Source organism: Silurus aristotelis, assembly GCF_946808225.1.
Source record: "Silurus aristotelis genome assembly, chromosome: 25".
NCBI classification, from domain to species: domain Eukaryota; kingdom Metazoa; phylum Chordata; class Actinopteri; order Siluriformes; family Siluridae; genus Silurus; species Silurus aristotelis.
This window is the reverse complement of record NC_139598.1, coordinates 1,084,285-1,108,573: the sequence shown is the minus strand read 5'-3', so window position 1 is coordinate 1,108,573 and position 24,289 is coordinate 1,084,285. Positions and strand designations below refer to the sequence as shown.

The following is a 24,289-nucleotide window of genomic DNA, read 5'->3' as shown; positions in this document are numbered from 1 at the left end:
TGTCTACCAGAAGAACTTGTGAAAGAAGAAGAACAGGAGAGAAGATATGATCAGACTCCCTCACCCCCACATGGAGGTATGGTTTGGAGTTGTTTGGGGCAGGGAAGGTTCCAGAAGGTAAAAGTGAACCATCATGGCTCCTATTCCACACTTCAACACCGTGCAGTTCCGTCTGGACTGGAGCTCTTTGGAACCGACTTCACCGTACAACAAGACGAAGCGTACATCCGAGTTCTGACAGACGTTTGGAGTGAAATCTATCATGGAACCACCTGCCCACCAACATCCTACTGTACTGCTCTGGGATGAACTTTATCACAAGAAAGACATTTCTGAGAAATTAGTGTGTGTAAAGTTGTTTATGCTAAGGGAGGATTTACATCCGGTAATGTATATATCTATATATTTGGCAGCAAAGGAAATCTTCAGTAGCTGGAAGATGCATAGAAACAAAAGAAACATGCACGTGTCTCTCAAAAGCCATAAAACACAATGCTTTAGGTATCAGGCAAAGTTCAAACATATGACCAGACAAGTGAATCACATAAGCAGGAAAACATCTCCCACATGCTCTCTAAACCACAATACCATACCAGGAATCGAAAATAAAAACACCACACACAAAGATCAGAGGTGTGCAAACTTTTGCACTCGGCGGTACGACTAAACCCGGTCAAAGGAACTAAATATAACTAAAATCAAAACAGGTAAAATCCTAAACATATTTTTATAAAAACAAACCGGTTCATAAGACACCAGCTTATGACGAAGCATAAAAGCCCACAAAAACACACGTGTTAATACTTAGCATAAACGAATCCGAGAGTGACGTGGGAATCGCATTACTGTGCTTTTTTTTTTATCTAATATCTTATAACCAGGGCTGTCGATTTCGTACTTAATATGCAAATATGCATGAATATTCATGTGTATAATTAATATCCATGAGTCACCAGAAGGGGGAGGTGTTCTATTCACTATACACGCAGGCTATAATTAATGTCTTATAGCCCCCGATCAATAGACTATAACAGATCTGTTTTGGAACACGTGTCCGACACGTTTCTTGGCCAGGTGTGTTGTGTATAAACAGTTAATTTCTCAAAATGTTGGTTCTTGGATGGAGTTTTGGGTTTCACCAGTAAAGACCTGTGCATTTGGTGATCAAAAAGGTTCAACCAAAGTATAGACCAGAGAGCTGTCTAAGGGAGAGGGCATTATAAAGCTGAAGAACGAGGGATGAACTTTGGGCAAAGCCAATACAAGAACAATCAGGAATGTCCTGGAGGAATAAAAAAAAAAAAGGAAGAAACCACAGCTTAACTAACAACCTAATTAAACACAAACAAAAAGAATATGCTTCACTTTTACTTTCAGGACAGACTGCAAGTCCTAACAGATCATGATCTGATACCCGACCACAAAGAGCAACCAAAATACACGACATCACCAAAAGTACTGAGACACCTGACTTTTCCACCCACATGTGCTTCTTCCTCAAACTGTACACACAAAGTAGGAGTCACAATTCTATCAGACGTCTTTAGATGCTGCATGAAATTCTTATAAATAAAAGTATAAAATTGTATATAATGTAAAAAAAAAAAAAAAAAAAAAAAAAAAGCAACAACCTTTATCAGCCCTCTTCACTGGCGTTCTGTAAACAGGCTTCAAACCTAATCTGATTCTTTGGAATTCCGGGTGGGAAAAAACCCTCCCATCCCTTCAGGAAATGTTGGGAATTCTTTCCAAGAGCGAGTCAAATCAACAAGAGTCCACTCTTAAATGACTCGATGCTTTAAATGTGATATTTCAAAAAATAAACTCGGTGCTCAGGTGAGTTAAAACTGCGAGCGTCACCGTGACCCTGAACTCAGATGTTGGGAGTTTCCATGATTAAATGATTCCATGAATCACACTAGACATTCCATTACAGTAATAACAAAAACGACATAAAAGATTTGAATAATCAATACCACAGAAATATAATCAACACTGTTAAAGAATAAAAAAAAATAAAAAATACTAAAATACACGTGATCCTGAAAATGGTCGAACGTTCCCACCTTCTCCGCCCGAAAGTGCGTCTGCTTTAATATTGTTATGAATAGTTTAATGGGTTAAATGTATTAGATTTATAACCTAATTTCATCCAGAATTCCAAACGCGTGATCCTTCGTGCGATCATGTGACCTCACACGCAACAAACCGCTAATCGCGGTAGTAATAATAATAATAATGAAAGTCAACAGCTGGATCGAAAGACGTTTCTACGTTCACGATCCGAAAAAAAAAAGGACAAGATGAAAGGATCAGGAAGGATCAGTCCTGGCTTTGTAAACATCAGATCAGACACCGGTGGGGAACCCGGACGCCCCCAGTGATAGTAGTGCTTGTTATTTCTGGTAAACAACAAATGGTTTGATATTAGTTGCACCATTAATCCGAGATAAAACCCGCAACTGCTTTGAGAAAGGAGAAGAAGAAGGAAAGAAACAGATTAAAGATCAGGATGCGAATTTCTCTGAACGTTAGACGTCGAGCGAACACACGCAAGCACGCACGAGGACGGGGAGCTGCTGCAGAGGTGATGGAGTTGTTTAAGGCATCACGTTTGATGGCTGTGTTTCTCCTCCGGAGGTTTTTTTTATTGACGAACCCTAAAAGAGAAGACAACCTCATGTCAATTATGTCTCACAAACTCCACCCCCTTCTCCACTGGCTCCACCTCCTCCCTAACAAACAAAGAGAAATGATGCTAACCTGGCTAGGACTCGCTCTCCATGGAAACCGTGATGGTGTCATTTTCATCTGTGGAGAGAAAACGAGAATTCATGAACGAGTTGATAAATATATCTGTAAAAGAAATTTCACGCCCACGCTGTGAATGATTTTTTTTCCTGGAGCAACTCACCGGACTTTACAGCTGCTAAAACTTTGTGCTCGTCCAGGAGGTCGTTATTGAGCAGATGTTTCTGAGACTCACTGAGAGGACCACACTGTTCTCCCTCAACACTTCAGGAAGGGAAAGAAAATCATAATTAAACACTAAAACTTGTAGAGTTTTAGTGTGATTATAATAATAATAAAAATAATAATAATAATGACAGTGAAATTTTTACACTTGAAACATTTGGAATTCTATTTATTTGGCTTTGATCTCTCACACAAAAACATTTCAGAAACTGCTTTGAGGAGAGTTTTGGACCCCTGTATGTGGTGAAACAGTGCCACTGTGGTAAAAATGAGAACTGCACCTCACCTTTGGCTCAGGTTATCTGGATGTATGGTTTCTGTTGGTTGCTCCGGATCTGTGGCCACCAGCCGGGTTGGAAACGTGAGACCGTCTCCCTGACTGCACAGAATGAAGAACAAACTTAAAGTCCTGAGAAAAGAAGCTGTACATTTCTTGAGACAGAGTGTGTGTGTGTGTGTGTGTGTGTGTGTGTGTTTACCTGGTGAACACTGGCAGCAGCCAGAACTTCTTCTGGTCTCCGAACACCTGAGCGATGTTCTTGCTGAAACCCAGAGAGAACCCATTTTTATCTGGGCCGTTCCTGAAGACAGGTGCTCGGAAAGCCTCTGAAGGAACGAGAGAATGTAGGAGATGAGGGTCACATGTAGAGGTTTCTGTATTAAACTCAATTAAACGCAATCATGGAGTCAGGAGGATGCACAGAGCAGTGAAGGTGGAAATAGGGTGGAAGTGGAGGTTAAAGTGGAGATAGATATTAAGGTGGAGGTGAAGCAGGGATGGAAGTAGAGATGAGCAGAGATGAAGGTGAAGGTGGAGGTGGTGTGCGAGTGTGTTACCTATCGTGGATCTGTTCTTTCCTACGAGCCACAGGTGGTAAGTGAAGAGAGAGAGGATGCTGATGCAGAACATCGCCGCCACAAAAAAAAGAAACAAGACGTGGAATTTGGCATGAGAGTCGGGCAGCTCGCTCTGAGAGAGAGAGAGAGAGAGAGAGAGAGAGAGAGAGAGAGAGAGAGAAAGTTAATGCTTTTAACTCCATGTAATGAACTTCATGTACAATAAAGGAACATGTGATAAACATACAGCAGGAGGAATCTGATGCAGGGAAAAAGCCTCAGGTTTACACAAACACGTGATTAATCATGCGACCCTAACAGATAAACACAAAAAATGATGAATGAAATGGTATTTATTTATTTATTTATTTATTTATCGTTTCCATGCCGGTGTGAACACAACAACCAACATAACACTAACACCGCTGATTACCTTCGGACAATTCTCTGCTGATTTCCTCCGGCAAAGCTTAGTGCAAACAGAGACAGACTGTTAGACACGAGGAGAGAGGGAGAAGGGGAAGAGTGTGAGAGAGAGAGAGAGCGAGTGAGTGAGTGAGGAGTGTGGAGTGGAGAGTGAGGGAGAGAGGAGTTTAAAGTATGGGAGAGAATAGGGGAGGGGGAATGGAGGGAGGAAAAGAGAGATAGACATAAGGGGGCAAGAGATAGAAGGATGGAGCGATAGAGGGAGGGATGGAGGAAGAGTAAAGCACACGGTAAAGAGGTGTAATACGGCGATATAAAGGTTTAATATGCATTCACAAATCACTACATGATAGTTTTGTCACACCTGCGCAGGTGCACTGTAACAGGTAATAAACGCTTTTTCTTTTTTTAAATCTAATCCAACAGAAGAGCGCATGTGATAACTCACTGTCCAGAACTTGATGAAGTACTGCAGCACTGTGGCAGCGATGAACATGCAGTAGAGCAGCGAGTAGGCCAGGAACAGGATGAAGAACTTGTAATTAGAGAAACCTACACAGTTGTTCACCCTGTTATGGGGGAAAAAATAGGAAACGTTGCAGTGTTAGAAACTTACACCGTGTGTGTGTGTGTGTGTGTGTGTGTGTGTAAAACGTGCTTTAGGAATAGAGTTCACTCACCACGGGCAGTGATGATCCATCTTCAACACGCACCTGTTACACACCAAAATTACTTTTATATATTTATAGCATCTTGCGCCATAAAACAAAGTTTAGTTTGTAATGTTCTTAAAGCTGAAAACAAGCAGGTTAAATGCAGCACATTTGAGTATTTAAACCGACTCTGGAGCTCCATTTCTGCATAAAACTTCCTCTCGAAGGCTGCTATTATTTTTATTCCTTTGAAGTTTAAATTGGAACTGAATTGTGAAACATGTATCAAATCAAATATAATGAATTGAATATAATTCATTATATTGAATTATAATTGAATTATATAATGAATTGAATTGAATCAAATTGTGAACCTGAATATCATCACACCCAATACTGATTATTAATAATCACCCCCCAGATGTTGATTGCTTTCCTATAAAGGTGGAACAGAATTTTACAAATATTATACTGTCTACTGTGTGTGTGTGTGTGAGAGAGGGACGTTTTGACACTTGAGGAACGTGCAGAGTCAGGGTGTTAGCTCACATGTCACAGGCGGAACAGTGGTGGCACCGGTCGGGTTTGATCACCTGGCAGCGGTCACAGTAACGAATAGCTGGACACAGAGGGTAAATCAATCATCATCATTATTATTATTATTATTATTAATAATATCAATATTATCAATATTATCAGATTGTGAAGAGAGGGATGGATGGAGAAATGGTTAGAGAGATGGATGGATGGATAGATGGAGAGAAGGGGAGGAGTAGATAGGAGAGGCGGATGGATTTTAAAAAGATATTGTTCTATAATTCTTATACTCTTCTTATGAAAAGCTGCTTTGAGACAATGTCCACTGTGAAAAGTGCTAAATAAATAAATAAATAAACAAACTTGAACTTGAAAGAGAAATGAAGAGAGGTAGATGGATGGAGAGGAGTGCGGTAGATAGGAGAGATGGATGGACGGAGAGTGGTATGGAGATATATATGGAGAACTGTATGGAGAGAGGGATAGAGAGAGGGACGGATAGAAAGAGGGATGTCGAGAGGGACAGAGAGAGGGATGGATGGAGTGATTGGCTCACCTCCAGCACCAGTGCGTGTGTACAGCGGCAGGCTGCTCGCAACTCGCTTCAGGATCTCCTGCTGAGTCTCTGGGCGTTCTTCTTTCTCATAAAGCTCCTTCTCAGCTTTGGGTAAACAGAACTACAACACACACACACACACACACACACACACATTTATATCACCAAATAAATCAAGCACGAGGGAGATAAACAGGATTAGTACAAATCTCTGAAGAAATAAATGAGATCTGCAAGGATTTGATCAGAAACAATCAACAGTTCTTCAGGATTAATCAAAAAATAATGTGATTGGTCAGAATGCTATAGAAGGTGAACAGGATTGGCCTGAAGTTAATCAGAAACTAATGGGATTGGTCAGAATTTCTCTCAGATTGTAAATCTTTATTTCATGTTTCTTGACCTCGATGCCGGCACCCCGGTCATCTTTTCATTGATCTCACCTCTTTGGATGGATTTGCTGGTTTGGTGAAGATGGTCTTCCAATAAGACCAAACAAACAGGATGAAGAAGAGGTGAAAAACCACCAAGTAGATGACTGCGAGAAAGAAAGAGCCAAAAAAAAAAAAAAAGTTGCAGACACATCAGAAATGGACTGGACGATCCATCATCAGCACAAACACAAGCAGACACACACACACACACACACACACACACACACACACACACACACACACACACACATGCACACAATTCCGACTCATCCCATTTAACACAAATGTAAGACTGCTCACCTTTTTCTCCCAGACTCGGCACAGTGACTGCAAAAAAGAGAAAACAAACATTAGTTACGTCACAAAACAATTTTTTGGCGTCAAACACACCGGTCTTTAATACAGGGCATTTCTTCAGCTCTATAAACACCACAGGGGCTCGTGGACACCTGAGCAAAAGGTGGGCAACAGGTGGGCTACAGGTGGGCTACTAAACAGGTCAAGTTGCTCAAAAACTTCTGACGATTCTGGAAATAAGACTGATTATCAATTCTAAATGTTTTATCTCCTTTTGGTTTTAACAGAATGACAGTCGAGCCTGAATTCCGTCCTAAACTCCGGAGAACTAGTTTAACTAGTTAGTTATCTAGTTCACTGTTCAATGTCTTCTTAATTAGGCATTATAAATAGGTGTTTACAATCAAATGAAAAAAATTATAATAATACTAACTAAATTAATAAATAACCACCACAAACGACCAAACAATAAAAAAAAAAAGTGATATTTTTGTTGCTGTTTCTTTGCCGGTATCTAGGCGAGGAATCGGGTGGTGTTGCTAGCAGGCTAGTTAGTGCACAGATTTGGAGTTAAAAGGTGGTATAACAGAAATGTATATAAAAACCATGTTTTATTCACAAAAACAGTGAAACATGTGTTCGGTTTAAAGTTTAAGGACTGACACGGAGGAGTGAGAGGGATGAAGCGGCTGAGGGAGAGAACGGCCACTTCCTTTCTTCCTCCCTTCACATCTCTTTAGCTTTTGACGCAAATTTTCTGATAAAAACAGCAACGTTGGAGTCAAAACAAAGTGTACTTACACACACACAACTCCACAACGTAGGCATAATACGACCAGCACACGACTAAAGCGATAAATATAACCGGTATCCAAGCCAGACCCCGCTGACAGCATCTGAGGACGTGCGAAGGCGCCATCTTTAATTTCCACCGTACACACTACAGGGAGGGTGAGAAGAAGTGGGGGGGAGGGGGGAGTCGCATAGAGCGAGTCGGATCTTTGAGTCGAATCTTCCGGATCCGATATATAGAGCCGATTCACGTGTACTGTATAAACATGCTGATTAAAGCTACAGCCAGGAAAACGAAATAAAATTAGTTTAAGGGTCAAATTAAACTTCTATTCAATAAATCTTCTTTTAGCTGCCTCGTTAGTGTTTATCCGACTCCGTATCAACCTGCGTGTCTTCCATCAGCACATCCATAAATCTCGTTTCCTCCATCCTCAGAATTCCTCGACCGATGCTCCTTCTCTACACATCACCAAACCATCTGAATCGCTCCTCTCTCACCTGGTTGCCAAAACGCTCTACCTGTGCACCCAAATATAATAAACATGAGTGATGTTCAACCTCATCATCCCTGAAGAAAATCTCAGCATCTTTAATTCTCTGGCCACCTTCAGCACCACCTCCTGTGTTTTTGTCCAGGTTTACTTTTATTCATTAAAGACTCAAAATATTCATTTGCAATTTTTTCATAATAAAGCCTGCTCATAAATTAGTTTATTTGTACCTCAGCTGTACCTAATTTGTCTCCGATCTTTAATCTTTGCCCCGAGTAAACAAAACACATTGAAGAAATAATTGTAATTTTTATTAATAAAGTTTTTTTTTAATGGAAAAACAATTAGGTACATTTGAGAAAAAGAGAAAAAAAATTCAAAACATTAAGAGAAATCAGGGCCACAAAACAAAGTTTAACACTTATTAGAACAGACCAGGACAAGAAACAGGACTAATCACATGTCTGTGCTCAAATATTTGATATCTCAAATACTTAATATCAGTGATGATGAACACTTGGAAAACACACACACACACACACACACACACACACACAAACACACACACACACAAACACACACACACACAAACACACACAGACACAAACACACACAGACACAAACACACACACACAGGACATCCATCACAAATACAGAACCCTTTCACTACCCCCCCCTTTCCCTGTGGCCTGAAATATGTATTTCCCTTTAGCGAATATCTGCCCTGCTGTTCTATCTTTTGCCCCTCTTGTTGCCCGCTGGAGGTTTTTTCAGCTGCAGGACTCCGGTGCCGAAGCCGGCGCTCTGAGCCGTGTTCACGCCGAAGGTCAGTCCGGCCGACGCGTTGATTCCTGGGTTACTGAAGTTAAAGCCTGAGGTGTTGGAACTTCCAAACCCTGAGATAGAGAACACACACACACACACACACACACACACACACACACACACACACACACACACACACACACACACACACACAATGAGCATAAACACACATACACACGTTTATATATGAATAAAAGCTCAATCTCTATTTGTACAACTAGAACATTGAAAAACCCACAGGAACTACTTTTCACTGCACAGAGATCGAGAAGGTCCACAAGAACGACTTTGAGACTTTTGCATAAGTGTTTTATAGCAAATTTTTTAAAAGTTTACTAACAGAGTTCCGACCCAGTTGAAAGTTTTTCCAGTGTGTAATAAAAATTCTCATCTTGTTCGAAAAAAAAAATCACAAATAAAAAATAAATAAAATGAGTTAAATATTTAGAATTAATAGTACAGCAAACGCCAAACTAATAAATGCCTTGCACACGTCCTGTGATTTTATTTTATTTTCAATAAAAAAATCTGTTTTTTTTAGTTCCAGGATTGTTGCAGGTTTCAGCCTTCTCAGATTCCATACAGCTGAGCGGCTGAAAATACACACATGCAAAACCTGGAATATTTATATTAATTAATGAGAATTAACACCTAAAAGCCCTTGATGAGGAAACCTTGAGCTTCATGACTCTTTTCAGATATCGGTGATTGAAGCCACTCGACCGCTTTGTTCAAAATACCAATTTTTGCTCGAGAACGCAGGAAATAAACCGCAGAACAAATCAGACTGTTGTTTAAAACCGTGTCAGTTTTCCCTAAACAGCAGGTAAAAGAGGAGAAGGAGAAGACTGAGGGAGTGATAGACGGTTAGTGATGGATGGTGTAAGAAAAAGAAAAAAAAAGAAAAAAAAAAAAAAAAAAAAAAAGAGAGAGGAGGGTGCTACGACACACACCTGCACTCAAGCTCCCTCCGGACGGCTTGTTAGCGGAAAAAGCGAACGATGAGCCTCCAGTCGCCGAGGCGCCGAACGCCGGGCCGCTACCGAAAGCTGCCGAGACACAGAGCCATTCGTTACCGAAAAAGAAAAAAAAACCAAAAACCCAAAGGCTCAGATCTCTCTCTCTCTCTCTCTCACACCAAGTTTATAAATAGATTATAAATGAGTAGAAAGAAGGAGGAGGAGGAAGAGAAGCAGGTTGTTCACTACTGAGATATAAAATGGTATTTCAGAAAGCGTCGTGCAGCTCAGAGCAGAAGGATGCTGAAAGCGGACAGGCCAGTGTGTGTGTGTGTGTGTGTGTGAGTGTAAAACTGCGGGTACCTCCAAGGCTGCTGGAGCCCATACTAGTGCCCATGCTTGAGGCAAAGGGAGTGCCAAAACCCGCCTGAGATCCTGAGACAGAGAAAGAGAGCAGAAGAGCTTTAACTCTCAGAGCTGCATCTCAATCCAGGAGAAAAAAAAAAAAAAAACAATTCTGTTTCTGCGTATGAAAATGTATCTAAAATCTGAGGTGGGTGGTGTGTGTGTGTGTGTGTGTGTGTGTGTGTGTGTGTGTGTGACGAGCTCCTTTTGATTTAAGCGAGAAGCTGAGGAGGCCTGAGGTGCAGTCAGTGATCACATTCATCCTAAAGGTGTTCGATATGGTGTAGAGCTCTACAGCAGGAGAGCATCGTCATGCTGGAACTGGTTTGGGTCTCCTAGTTCAAGTAAAGGCAAAATGTCATGCTCCTGCATCCAACTTTGTGGTAACAGTTTGGAGAAGAAGCAAAATTGGTGAAAAAAAAAAAAGAAAAAAAAAAAAAAAAAAGAAAAGAAAGTGTCCCAATACTTTTGACTGTATGCTCTAAATGAATGGATGAAATTAAAAGTGGATCCATTTATGTAATAAATAAATGTTATAAAATTACAAATATTTTACAGGAATGAATTATTAGTATCAAAATGGAAAAAAAAACAAAAAATAAATGGTTATAATTTATATATGTTTATAAATGTAATATTTTTGTAATAAGCTTTGTAATAATTAAACTGCACTCAGATCCAAACTCGGGCCAATGACCAAAACTATCGAACAACCTTTATAAACACTGTAATAGGGACTAAATAATTATTTACATGTAATAATGTATTAATGTAACTATCAAATTTTGAGAGAAAAAAAAGCTATAATTATGTAATAACACTAATAAACTCTTTAAATTAACCTTTTTTTTAATAGACTAAAATGATTAAAGATTATTTTGTGCTCCAGTCTCGTTTCCTTTTAGCTGGCTCTTTCAAAAAATTTATGAATTTTTTTTGTTTAAAAAAAATAAAATAATTAAAAATAAAAATTCAAAAAATTGAGATTCATTAATTACAAAAAAAAAAAAAAAAAATCAGCATCTCGTTAAAGATCCAATTCAGGCGAATAAATGATAGTCAGTCAAAAAGAAACAAAGACAAGGGCTTTTCTCCACTCGTTGTTTTAAAAACTGATTTATTGTGAATTTAAAGCACTTACATAAAAAAATAAATAAATAAAAAGAAAAAAAAGAAAAACATGACATTTTTCATTCCTACTCGCTAGCTGCATGAACACGCTTCGATTTCACACCAGGGTCTGGTGAACGCAGTATAAAAGAAATTCAGATCCACTGATTCTTTCTGCATGTACTAGTGCTAAAGGCAAAATCATCATCATCATCATCATCATCATCAGCAGCAGCACCATTAATATGAAATGGTTTGAATTAAACCTCATCACACACACGATAAATAAGATCAGATCTGAATATGTTTCTGTGTAAACGCTTGAACACGTCGTCCGTAATTAAAGATCTGTACATGTGGGGTTATTAAAAGGTCACTCAGATCTGTAGCAGCATTAGCGCTCGGTGTATCTCCCGCCATGTGCTACGACGCTAACCCTAAGCTAGCTAGCTACGTTCACACAGGTAAGTGATTAGTCATTTGTAGAGATAATGGGCCTGGCCTGTCCATTTGAGATTCTTGAATCAGGTTAGATTAAAACGAGATATCTATTAGCAAAAATACGCTCCCCAGATGTTAACGATCTTGTTAATTAAGGGCGTGGCCTGTTCAACAAAAAAAAATTCTTCACGTTTTAAATGCTTGAAAATTAAGGGTGTGTCACTAGTTAACTTTCCGAAAAAGAATGACCCCTGCTATTTTATGGGCGTGGCCTGTTCAGTAGCTAATAATAAAATAAATAAAAATGTAAGTTTGTAACATGTTATGTAAATTACTTAATACCAGCAAAATGAGTTAATTGCTAGCCAGGTACAATCGCTACAATATAACAGTCATTGATACTCTGTGGGCGTGGCCTGTTTAGTAGCTATTGATAGCTACAAAGCACAAAAATAAATATCGCTTTTTGACTTGCGTGCTTAATACTTGGCTCCGTATAAGATTCTGTCCTGAGATCGGATTAGCAAAACCAAAAAAACAAAGTGATTTACAACGACCAGAGGATGACAATTTCTGCTAATTGGTGCGCAAAGTGAGATTGTTCTAATAGCCACATGCACTCACTGGAGCATAACGAGATTTGATTATTAGTGGGCGTGGCCTGTCCACAAAAACAATTTATTGATTGATTTACCTCACGTATTCACCTCGGTACTAGCTTCGTATCAAGTATCTCGAAAACTTGATGGGCGTGGCCTGTCAAATAGCTATATATAGCTAATAAGCACCAAAATCAAAGCCAGCCAAGTCTACTACTCCCTTCATCAAGTCTCGAGGAGACTGAAAATCAAACCCAAACTGAGAAAATCTGTGTATTTGTGGCTAAACTCAGCCACGTGTTTTTAGAAAAGTGCCGCTCAGCCGTATCGAATGTTAGCATGAGTTGCACTTCTTCCGTCATGCTTACGAATAGGTGTTCCACTTGTTTATTATAAGCCATAAGAGTTCAATCAAACCTACAGGTCAATCAAATGGCACTGCGTATAAAAGGGGGGAAAATTCCAAATAGCATCAAAATCACGACGTGGAACCGCTACCGTGGAACAGCTATTCCTCTGACTAATTTACCCAGAATGCATTGTCTAGGACTGACGTACAATTCTGCTATTAATGAAGCGTTTAGGAAAAAACAACCAAATTCCAACGTTTCCTCCTGAGGGAGAAGCTGCCTGGAGATTCCCTACAGCTTTAGAGCTTCGGTTAGGAACACACCTCCCATCTGTACACATCTGTACACATCTGCCCCTTATACTTTTATCATGAACAGTCATAGCTCATTCTGCTCTTCATGGTACTACAGCTTATCCCTCACACACACACACACACACAGGAAAACAGCATTTTCCCTGATTTAAATAAAGTAAGTAAAGTAACAACAGGAAGAGAAAAAAAAAATTAGGAGAAAGAAAAGGGGAAAAAGTAAAAAAAAAAGATTAGAAATACAAGAAAAACAAAAAGTACAAATTAAAAATAAAGGAAGATAAAAACAAAGAATGAAAGAAAGAAATTAAGAAAGAAATAAAACAATTAAACAAAAAGTAAAAAAAAAAGAGAAAGAAGTAAAGAAAGAAAGAAAAGACAAAAGAAAGACAGAAAGAAAGAGAAATGGACAGATGTCAGGAGTAGCAGCTGGACTGAGGCCTCTGAACACTGAACATCTCTGTACAGTAACACACACAGCGTCACTCACAACCACACAACAGTCTTATTATAAACCCCTCCCCCTTTATCTGCTGAGGGAGAACACTGTAGCCGTCACACACACACACACACACACACACACACACACACACACACACACACACACACACGCACTCCGTCACTGATGTGTCTGTGTGTAAGAAAAGACGGTATGAAAGCGATCTCTGAGGTTTAAAGGCACAAAATGACACGAGGGTCGCTGCGTGACTTCATACGGCGTGATGTAACCGTAGCAACTCTGTCACAAAGAAACGTTCGTGATGTTTCGGACAGCAGAGTGAAAATGCTCAGGATCGTCCTACAGAACTGTAACAGAAAAGCTGCTCTGTTTAACAACTCCACCAGTGGACCAGGAAGTGCTCAGTGCTCAGTGCTCGCTGAACTGAACTGCTCTCCCGTACACAGAACTGATTCTCGCGGTTTGGAATCCTGGTTACAGTTAAACAACATCAGATTTCCTTTATCCCACACATTACTCAAAAGTATGCGGACACCCGAGCGTAAGATTGGAATTGTTCTTCTATCTGAACATCTCGTTCCACATTCAGTCTGATTTGCAGCTATAATGATTCCCACTCTTCTGGGAAGATGTGGAGAACTTTGAAGATTCATTCGGCCGCAAGGGTTTTAGTAAAGTCAGGTACTGAAGTGGGTGAGGAAATGAGGAGGCCTGGGGTGCAGTCAACATGAAACATTCAGCCTAATAGACTTGGAGCTCTATAGCAGGAGATCTTCTACATTTTCCCACCCATGGAAAGCTGATTTTCATGGAGCTGGCTTTGTGTACATAGTCATGCTGGAACAGGTTTGGGTCTTCTAGCTCATCTAGTACAAAAGGCAGCCAAAGGCATCCTGTACAATTGTGCACCTCAAACGTTGCACTGGTGTCCTAATACTTTTGGCCATGTAGTGTGCTTTCTCGCTTTCACCAGCACCTTCTACACGAGCTTCAAAACTTGCGTGGGCAGCAGCTGGTCCTTCTGGTACCAATAATGTCGACTTTAGGAACCGTGGACGAGAAAAAGCAAAGAAACTCCAAATTTTGGCTCCTCATTTCCCATTCTCTCAAAAAGATCCTTCTTCAAAACGTCTTTCAGGGGTTTGTTTGATCACTCGAATCACATCGTATTGCTCCAAGTTCCTCGCCATGTTTATTCTTTTTTTTGAACATCAGGAGACCCCACGTGCACACATCCCTACTGACCACGTGTGAGTATTTTGTTTTATTTGTTCCTCTTCTGCTACTTTTTCTCGAGGACGCATTTGATATTATCACAGTTTAGTGACGGCACGATTCTGTGTACGTGCTGAAATTAGTGCTGAAGCACGTTACGTTTGAGCCAATTACATCCCTGTACGACGCGATCTTACGCCCCACGATCTCGCCAATTTCCGCTAGCGTCTAAACCCACAGCCGACACAAGAATGGGTACGTCATCTCGGCTGGTTCGAGTCTCTCAAGTCTCTTACGCTTCTACCCAAACCGACATGCGATGCCTCGCGATACCGACCCGTCTCCAGATATCGCTAATGACCCTGTTGCGCTGTTCTAGTGACAGTGTTGAATCGTTATCATTACAGGCCCCTCGAGCCCAGAACATCCGGAACAATCCGTCTCTAGCTGCCGTGTGCTGTATCCTTCTTGCTCTTAACAGTGTTTGCAGTCTGTTTATTAATCGAGCAGAAAGTTTAACTATTACATTTATTCATTTCTCTACATTGTATTGTTTCGAGTCGAACAAACAGACGAGCTCTGAAGTTGCCACGCAGCTTTGTCGTACGTTTGAAAGTATTTACTGATCTGCAAAATAACAAGTGGCGTATTGCGTACGTGAAAACGTCAGACCTTATGGAATTCCTGACACACAAACTTCTTTTATTAAAAAAAAAAAAGTTGACAATTGTTTTACATAAATGCGAAAGATTGTAAAAAGAAAACACAGGTGTATTCGAGTACAAACAGAGTGTCGGGGGTTTGCAGTCACTCATCCGGGTGGGAACGCACGGAAACTTCCAGCACATCTGGCTCTTATGTAGATTAGCGTCGGTGCACACTAGCGCTGTTTAGACACGAACAGGAAATGGTTTTGGGGAGGGGCTCAAACATCCGCTCACACACACACACACACACACACACACACTCAGTGTCCTACACGTCTCGGTTCGGGATGACGCACACGAGCCAAGATTCAATTAGCATGGGAAGTGTGTGTGTGTGTGTGTGTGTGTGTGTGTGTTTGTGTTTGTTTCCAGTCCTAGTCGGAAAATTAAACACTCCAAAAGCTGTGATTATAAAGAGCGTCAATTATCCCCAAACATCAACGCATTCCTCACATCTGTACCCGGTTACAGGTCGTTAGAGAAGGGGTGTGTGTGTGTGTGTTGCAGACATACTAGTTACTATGGTTACCAACACGAGAACAAGCGAGACACGTAAAAACCCTTAAACCCCGCAAATCAGTATAAAAATGCATAGGCAAATTATTTTCATGTGTGTGTGTGTGTGTGTGTATATAATCACATACATCAGGTTTATCACAATTATTATCCAAAATAATAGAATCACGTCTCCAGAACGATCCGAGGCGCACAACGCACCGGAGTCACGTTAGAAATCGAGAAACACCCCCCCCCCCCCATTTATAACGGATATATTTACTATTAGTGCTATATATTTTTTTTTTACTAGAAAGAAAAAAAAAAAAACCCTGCCGCCGAGCCACTCGGACTAAAAGGAGAACGAGCTGCTCGTCTCGGATTGTTCGATCCAGCGTTTGTTACGTATCGAGACGCGTCGCATGTTGATGACATCACAGTGCCGGACTAAATACTGCATTATGTGCGATAAATTTACAATCGCAAGATTTTTCTCGGTATAATACTTTCAGAACACACTGGGGGTCTCCCTACATTCATTATTACTAAATTAATACATTGTCTTTTTTTTCATGTTAAATTAGTTAATTTATTTAATAAAGTGATCGCACTGGCACTTTTACAAACCTGAACATCCTGTAAATAATCCAAATAATATTTTCTGAATATTAACACCCCACCTAGCCCCGCCCACCCTGTCTAGCCCCACCCACCCCACCTAGCCCTGCCCACCCTGTCTAGCCCCACCCACCCCACCTAGCCCTGCCCATGGTCTAACAAACGTGAATGAAAGAGGAGGCGTTTTCACAAATCATTAATCGTTAATCATGCTACATCACTGCTGTTAGCGACACTCGCTACCTAAAAAAACACTAAACCTTGATTTATTATTTAATTCATAATTCCTCAATTAAGGAAAAAAGAAAAGAAAAAGAAAAACCCTTGATATTCAATGGAGTAAAAATCTGGTAAAAACAACGTCTGCATTAGTCTGGGATCAGTACACACACCGGTCCAGCACCTTCAAATTGCGTTTTTGTTCTAGAATCGGAGGTAAAGTACCCTGTTATTGAATTTCGAAGAGATTAGTTAAAAAAAAAAAAAAAAAAAAAAAAAAAAGGAAATACAAGACAGAGCAGTTTAATGTGTCCTGCCTACATGAGAGATTGGGACATGAAGTGTAGAGATGCGATCGTTCTGTCGTAAGTGCTCTGTTTCTTCAAGGGGGAAAGAAAAAAAAACCAAGAAAGAAAAAGGTGAAAAAAAGCGATGCGGCAGAGAGACGGCACTGACTTACACCTCTATCGTTTTCTCTCTGACTTTCTTTAACTCACTCTCTCTCTCTCTCTGTGTGTCTGTCTCTCTGTGTGTGTCTGTCTCGCTCACAGCTTAGAGGTCAGTTAGAGGTCTTAGAACTTGAAGGCGGTCAGACCTGGAGCAGGCTGCTGCTGCTGCGTGAGCGTGGCAGCCATGGCAACGGCGGTGGCGTTGGGGACGGAGCCGAAGGGCGTAGGGCCGGTGGTGACTCTCGGGGCGCTCTGGAGTTTGCGGCTGGCGCTTCGCTTCGACTCAAACACGTCCGTCGCGTCATCCAGGAACGCTCGCCTGTAGCCCAGGTACTGGTGCTTTAACGTCTGTAGGGGGCAGAAGAGTGTCAATTATTTTGGGGGGGTGGATTTGGGTGATTTAGGGGGCAATTAGTGGGTGAGAATTAAATATTTAACTTCTGAAGTTTCTTAGATTCAAAAACACAAAGTAAGTTTCAGAATGTATTTATTATTGTTTATTTATTATTAGTGTTTATTTATGAGTGATGCACTTTAGAGCAAACGAAAATACAGCCATTATAACCACATTACGATCACGACAGCGTTTTAGTGTCACCCTAAAAATCATATTACGAGATTATTCTTTTATCGCTACGATTTAAAAGTCGAAATTACAAGAATAAAGTTAAAATGTTTTGAGAATAAAGTCGTAGCAAAACGAGATTGAGAAATATTTTAAGGAAGAAGAAGAAGAAAAAAAGTCACAAGAAACATTTTGCTGTTTTAAATAAAGTGGATGCGGAAGATTTTGGTTAAATCCTGCTTTAGGTTTGGTTTTAACTCCTACTTTAACTCAAAGTCATAATCAGTAAACAAACACTGCAGCAGTTCTGTAGGAAACTTAATCTATTAAAAATAAACACACAGAAATTGAGGAAATTGTCTCTTTTGTGCAGTCTATCAGTTACATCTGTGTAATATTCAGAGAGATGATGTTATTTCTCAAGAGACCATAAAGATGATGATCAAAGGAATCGAGTCTGAAGGAGCGCCGGCGCACTCAGTTTATTCTCGTAATTATTATTATTATTTTATTTTTTTAAATGGTGGCAATAAAACGCCGTCCTACCATATAAATATACAATTACTAAATAAATTATATTTTAAATTCCGCACTGTTGAAATAAAAATGGCAAAAATCATTGGGGTGGGGGGGGGTTTGTTTACATCATGAGCGCCCCCTAGTGCCCCCTAAAAGAACCCATTTGTTAGAACTGCAATCATCTTTAAAAAAAAAAAAATCCAGAAAATGGGGTTCAGGCCACCAGGTGAAACCACTAATTTCCTACACACACACACACACGTACCTTTACGTTCTCGTGGACGGCTTGCAGCTGTGCAGCCAGAGCTACAAACGTCTGGTAGAGCTTCTGCATGGCAAGAGACAGATCTGTGTACACACACACACACAGGAGATTAAAACAATCACTAAAACTAAAGAGGGTTAGAGGGAAGGGGGTGCACTAACTTTTAGATCAGTACTACCTTGAGGAGTGATGTGGGAACCACTGCTCTGGGTGGTCAGATGGTTCTCCAGTTCCTCTATCTGCTGGCGGTACTGTTGTAACTGCACCTCGAACTGCTCCACCAGACACCGGAAGTAACTACACACACACACACACACACACACACACACACACACACACACACACACACACACACACACACACACACACACACACACACACACACACACACACACACACACACACACACACACACACACACACACACACACACACACACACACACACACACACACGATAAACTTCATCTCTGCAGTCGTCATGAACTGCATTTCTACTTTACATTCAACTGAAAGGAAACGTTGCATAGCAACCACAGCTTGGGGTTCAGACTGAAAAAATTTATTTTAATTATCACTAATAATTTATATTAATTTATTCGAAAACTGAATTTTATTGTATTGTTCCTGTTGATATTTTTAATTAAAGATGTAAACGAATTAAAATTGTGCGTTACATCACAGATAAGCCCCGCCCCCTGTCTCGGCTACGTCACAGTCCCTGGTGTGAGCTCATACACATTATTATTTAAATACACAAAATTCAAACAAATAAATAAGTAAACAAACGAATAATCGACAAATAATTAATTAACGAACGTGCCCATAGCAAAATCCGTTTAGAACTTTAACACTAAACGATATGGAGGCGGGGCTTCATGGGTCGTTGGTGATGAAGGTGACTCACTCGGAGGGAGCCGTGTTCTCGTGCTGAAGTCCAGGAGGAGTTTTCTGTGTTCTCAGTGCAATGTCAGCGTTCTTCAGCTCCTACAGAGGAGAAAAAGGGTTCATCAGACATCAGGAGAACCGTTTGGGGACTACAGGCCTGAGAAAAAGTCCCTCTGATAGGTTTCAGTGAGAACATTTGGGTCTCTGGATGCTAAAAATAAATGAGAGATGGAGCTGCGTAGACGAGGTGTGTGTGTTACTGTAACACGAAGCTCAGCATGGGGTGAAAACTCGCCCGCATTTCTCAAACCTTCACGTCTAAACATACGTTTCCACAATGTACTTATTGTTTCCACTGCACAACTATTTATATACACACACACACACGCGGGACCAAAAGTATTCGGACACACAGCTTCTCCAGCCATATGTGGATTTTTGTAAAGTTTGAGGTACACGACTTCCAACCCTACTGAACATGATGAATGCTGACTGCACCCCAGACCTCCAAACCTCACCTACATCACTACCTGATTTTACAAACACCCCTGTAGCTGAACGGCCACAAAATCTAGAGGAACATCTTCCCAGAAGAGTGGAGCTCATTATTAGCGCAAATGGAGACTAAATGTAGAATGAGATGTTCAAAAATTGATGAATTATTACAGATTAGTGGTTTGTAGTTGTCTTTCTTCTATATTTAAGCTTTTCTTTTCCCTCAAAGATCATTTTCTTTGTTTCCAGTTTAAAATAAATTCATAAATAATAGTGAAACGTGACGATGTCGGTCTCCGTACCTGCGCCGTCTCCATCTTCAGCTTGTCTATAGAGAGGGCGTTCCTCTGCAGCCCGCTGGCGCTGACCGACAGTAGCTGCTTCAGGCTCTTGATGTCATCCTGCACCTTCAGCATGGCTTTAGAGGACATGCGGCTGATCTCCTCCTGCACCTGCTTCTGCTCCTTCACAAACTTCCTACACGCAAATTACAGTCGTCACTTAGAGAAACTTAGAGAAGGACACTTGCTGTTATTATAAACCTGAGGATGAAAATGCAGTACGTACTGGAAGTTGTCCACATCCTGGCAGATCGGAGGTGGCAGGTTTTCATCCTTCAGAGCTTTACTATCTCTACAGGAAATAAAAAAATAAGACGATAATTACGACCAATCAGAGCTGAGAAAAAAATGTTAAAAAAATACTTTAAACATTTTTAAACTCACTCGGGCCGAGCGCCAGATGATTTATCGTTTTTCTTCTCTGACGATGAGCTGAAGTCGACTCCGCCCAAACCCAAGCTGGGTGCCGGGGCTGCAGGAGCCGCGGCCGACGAGAGCAAACCTCCTAACGTCAGACCTCCGCCCAGAGTCTGCTGCCCGAGACCTGGAACACAACGAAAAGGGAAGAAGGAGCCAGCAAATGAGTAAATATTTATAAAAGACAAAACAATGACAAGGACAATAGTAACATGTGCACATAACCATCGCATCATACTTAATTGAGAGAAAGCGTCTACAAGGGCTTTCATTTCACGTGGCTCCTGTTGTACACGCGTTTTAATGCGCCGGATCGGAGGTTTGTCCCACTACTGTGTCCAGTTCGATAATCACGGGCAAATTTGTTTGGGAAAATTCTCCTACTACGAATAGGCGCCATTGCCGTTTTGAATGCGTGTACGAGGGCTTTCACTCCACGTGGCTCCTGTTGTACACGTGGATCACCAACCTGCTCAGCTGCTGTGTCCAGTTTACATGGCAGGCAAATCTGTTAAGGAAGTGTCCCTCTGAGCCTGATGGCAAACCGCATTCGAACACTCAGATGCACTATGGCGGTTTAAACGCGTCTTGCCGCTCAGGTAAGAGAAGAGAACGTGACTACCGTGACCCAGGAGAAGGAAAGGAGTCACTTCCGTAAAAAGAAGACGGAAATGACGGAGTTACGATCTGCACTTTTCAGAGGCAGAAATTGTATGGAATTTAAAAAGTTTGTTTTCCGGTCGGTTTCCGTCATCAATCGGGGTGTGGAAGAAAACACGTCGCTTCTGAAGAACGTCGGCTCGGACTGTCAGGATCTGGTGAGGTGAGTGACGTGTTTAGATTTTTTCACGCATCAGAATCTGGATACAGTCGCAATAAAACAATCGCACCATCGCTTTATTATCAGAGAAGAATTTCTGGACAGAAAAAGTTCACAAAAACCTGGTCATCAGTAATAATCAGTAGGAAATGATTAGAAGTGAGCAGAAGGCTCAGGCGTGAGTACAGAAGCGATACTTTACCACGGATTTGATCGTCTGACGCTCCGATGTTCGGAAGTGGGGAGTTTTTTTCCACTAGAAAATTAGCTGAAATGCGGTGCAGAGGAGCATCTCGCCTCAAACTTAACCAAATAAATAAATAAATGAGTCTGGTTCCTCTCAAGGTTTCTTCCTCATAACATCTAAGGGAGTTTTTCCTTGCCACAGTCGCCACGGCGGCTCATCAGGGATAAACACACACCATTCACCTTCACTGTGGATTTCTGTAAAGCTGCTTTGAGACAATGTCTGTTGTGAAAAGCGCAATAGAAATAAACTTGACTTAAAAAATAAAGACCTTGAACGAAAGAGAACGACTGATCTGAAGATGTGGACGAACCAAACTGGAGAAATATTTGAAAGTCAAATTTTACAAAATGGAAATCAGCAGGAAAAACAGCTGATTAAATCTATTTCAATTCAATTCTGCAGAGAAGTCGTGTGTGTGTGTGTGTGTATTTGTGTGTTTGTGTTTGTGTGTGTGTGTGTGTGTGTGAGACATGAGTGTCTATGTAAATTATTCTCTCGCTTCTCAGACAAGCAAAAGAGGAAAAGAAAAGTTGAAAAGTCCTTTTTTTTTTTTTTAAGATTCCCCAAAATGCCGTTTTTATCTGCAGCTGTTGAATCTGCGCTTTTTTTTCTTAGAAGTCTGTCTTTAATATTTTAAACGCACCAATAATCTTAGAGAATTGTTGTTAATTCATCATATGTACGTTTTGACCTTTTGTAATTTTTCACCACTGTAACTACTGAACATGATGCATTTGCTCGAACAGTGTAAATAAAAGCTTCTTCGCTATATTTCTTCCTCGAGATGTAGATGTTTAGTGTGATAACTGCGATACTTCTTCAGGTTATATGTTTTATTAAGAAGAATGAGTGCTCCTCAGTTTCAGCGTTTCACTGTGTATTGCCTGTCACGCTCAGCTCCATCTTAACCGTGCCATTAAGTTTCCTCGTGTCCACTTCTCCTCCTCTTCCTGCTCATCTGACACGAAAATATCTTAAATTATAAATCATTTCAATAGTGTTTAATTCTTAACTGTAATTTCTCTACAGCACCCGTTCGCAATGTTTAATTCGCTTCTTTGGAGGTGAAACTCCTGCGTGATCAGTGAAAGGACTGAGAGAGGGAAAAATATCTGCTGTGTGAGTTACGTTTCGAGTGCGTTCTCACCCGTGGAGCCCGAGGTGGAGAAGAGCGAAGAGCCGAGATTGAGACCGGTGGACGGAGCCGAGGACATGGCCCCTCCTGCCCCCAGGTTGAGCGAGAACCCCGTCGAGCCGCCCTGAGGTGCTGAGGAGGTGATGACGGAGCCCAGGGACAGGCCGCCAGTTGCCGGGGCCGTGCTTGTGGAGGTGGTGCTCAGGGAGAACGGACTCGCCGAAGCCGCCGGTTTTCCGAAACCGAACGCAAAGCCTGATGAGGCGGCAGGGGCGGCGCCAGCGGTGGCGGGAGTTCCTGAGAAACGACAGAGACGTCAGTTGGTCATTCCTTACTGAAGACTGATTAGAAGACAAAGCAAAAGTCTCCAGCTTACCTAAAGAGGGTCCGATGGCTGGTGCAGCAGCTCCTACAATAATCAAAAACAGCAATCAGAAACAGAAAAACAAAGATAAACCGGATTAGAACCCGTGCGGCGGGGATAAACGGCGCTCGTACCCGAGGCAGGCGTGTTAAAAGAGAACCCGGTCGCCGGTTTCTGAGCGAACATTCCGCTGCTGAGCCCCAGAGACGACCCGGTGGTGCTGGTGTTGGCGGAGGTCACCGTACCAAGACCACCGAAGCTGAAGCCACCGGTTCCTGTAGCAGGAGCGCTGGAGAAATCGGATAGAGTTCAGGTTAAAGGCGTGTTTATTTACAGGAGAAGACAAATAAACATCTAAGTGGGAGGGGCTTAATCTCTGTTCTGTCAATCACAGGGACGCTGACCAATCACGTCTTGAGTATGTGGAAGAGGGCAGACAGCAGCTTTTTGTTTACATAAATAAGCACGTAATTCGCAAAGAACGTTCACACAGGAAATAACCTTTGAAGTGTTTAGAGATTAAACAGTGGTTAGTTTACAGGTTAATTCGTTTCTGAATCTTCATACCTGGATGCTGATCCAAAAGAAAAACCTGCGCCGGTGTTCGTGGATCCCAGTGTACCGGTTCCGAAACTAAACCCGGCCATTTTTAATTATTATTATTACTATTATTTGTGTTTATTCTTTTAGAACAAGGCGCGAGCAGAAGTACACAGCGCTCGCTAACAATGCTAGCTCATCATGGCGTCCTCGTGCGGGCCCCAAAAACCTCAAAACACACGATTACCTTCTGGAAAAGAGTCAAACTACTAATGAGTAAACACTTCAGACGAAACGCGTGCGATAAAATAGCGAGGAAGACGCGTTATTTAAACAATAATCATTAAACAACTATAAAAACGTGCACGAATTTGTTTCGGCGCTCAATGTTTCTTCTTCGGGTGTTTTCGCGTTTGCGGGCGCCCCCTACTGTCAGGGGTGAGTCTATTTGCGTTACTATCTATATATTTTTTTTTGTGCGTGTATAAAAACTAATTTTTTACAGTTTGTATAAATCCGTTTTATT

The 24,289-nt window shown here is 41.2% G+C and overlaps 2 protein-coding genes and 1 long non-coding RNA gene across 7 annotated transcripts; all 3 read right to left on the bottom strand.

The window, feature by feature from the left end:
• Positions 1-832: 832 nt before the first annotated feature.
• On the bottom strand, positions 833-7,672 carry zdhhc20b (zDHHC palmitoyltransferase 20b). The gene is made up of 13 exons (XM_083529652.1): positions 7,518-7,672; positions 6,720-6,746; positions 6,429-6,523; positions 5,986-6,106; positions 5,442-5,511; positions 4,920-4,952; positions 4,688-4,808; positions 3,814-3,946; positions 3,456-3,582; positions 3,263-3,355; positions 2,915-3,015; positions 2,764-2,811; positions 833-2,660 (listed from the first exon to the last, which is right to left on the bottom strand). Exons 1-12 carry the CDS (start codon positions 7,633-7,635, stop codon positions 2,768-2,770), a joined length of 1,083 nt encoding a protein of 360 aa, XP_083385778.1. The 5' UTR covers positions 7,636-7,672; the 3' UTR covers positions 833-2,660; positions 2,764-2,767.
• Positions 7,673-8,291: 619 nt separating this feature from the next.
• Positions 8,292-24,226, bottom strand: nup58 (nucleoporin 58). Of its 5 annotated transcripts, XM_083530355.1 has the most exons (14): positions 23,791-24,223; positions 23,358-23,512; positions 23,236-23,268; positions 22,872-23,156; positions 20,622-20,781; positions 20,464-20,529; positions 20,199-20,373; positions 19,421-19,500; positions 18,693-18,811; positions 18,515-18,597; positions 17,312-17,513; positions 10,150-10,221; positions 9,781-9,876; positions 8,292-8,898 (listed from the first exon to the last, which is right to left on the bottom strand). In XM_083530355.1, the coding sequence occupies exons 1-14, from the start codon at positions 23,868-23,870 to the stop codon at positions 8,735-8,737; spliced, it is 1,770 nt and encodes a 589-aa protein (XP_083386481.1). In that variant the 5' UTR covers positions 23,871-24,223; the 3' UTR covers positions 8,292-8,734. The 5 variants fall into 5 exon arrangements, 4 of the variants coding, with proteins under 4 accessions (XP_083386481.1, XP_083386482.1, XP_083386483.1 ...); XM_083530356.1 differs by lacking the exon at positions 10,150-10,221 and having other exon boundaries at positions 23,791-24,226; XM_083530357.1 differs by lacking the exon at positions 9,781-9,876 and having other exon boundaries at positions 23,791-24,219.
• On the bottom strand, positions 11,289-14,484 carry LOC310720050. Its single transcript, XR_014531642.1, has 2 exons — positions 14,362-14,484; positions 11,289-14,328 (listed from the first exon to the last, which is right to left on the bottom strand). It is a non-coding gene; the product is annotated as an uncharacterized lncRNA (long non-coding RNA).
• Positions 24,227-24,289: the final 63 nt, after the last annotated feature.

Coding starts and splice junctions, on each gene's coding strand:
- zdhhc20b (XM_083529652.1), bottom strand. CDS start 7,635: ATGGCGCCTTCGCACGTCCTCAGATGCTGTCAGCGGGGTCTGGCTTGG. Junction 4,953..5,441: donor CACTGTTCCGCCTGTGACAT/GTGAGCTAACAC, acceptor GGTGTGTAACAG/GTGCGTGTTGAAGATGGATC. Junction 3,947..4,687: donor ACTTCATCAAGTTCTGGACA/GTGAGTTATCAC, acceptor TCTCTCTCTCAG/AGCGAGCTGCCCGACTCTCA.
- nup58 (XM_083530355.1), bottom strand. CDS start 23,870: ATGGCCGGGTTTAGTTTCGGAACCGGTACACTGGGATCCACGAACACC. Junction 20,374..20,463: donor CAGGATGTGGACAACTTCCA/GTACGTACTGCA, acceptor ATTTGCGTGTAG/GAAGTTTGTGAAGGAGCAGA. Junction 10,222..17,311: donor GCAGCAGCAGCCTGCTCCAG/GTCTGACCGCCT, acceptor TCTCTGTCTCAG/GATCTCAGGCGGGTTTTGGC.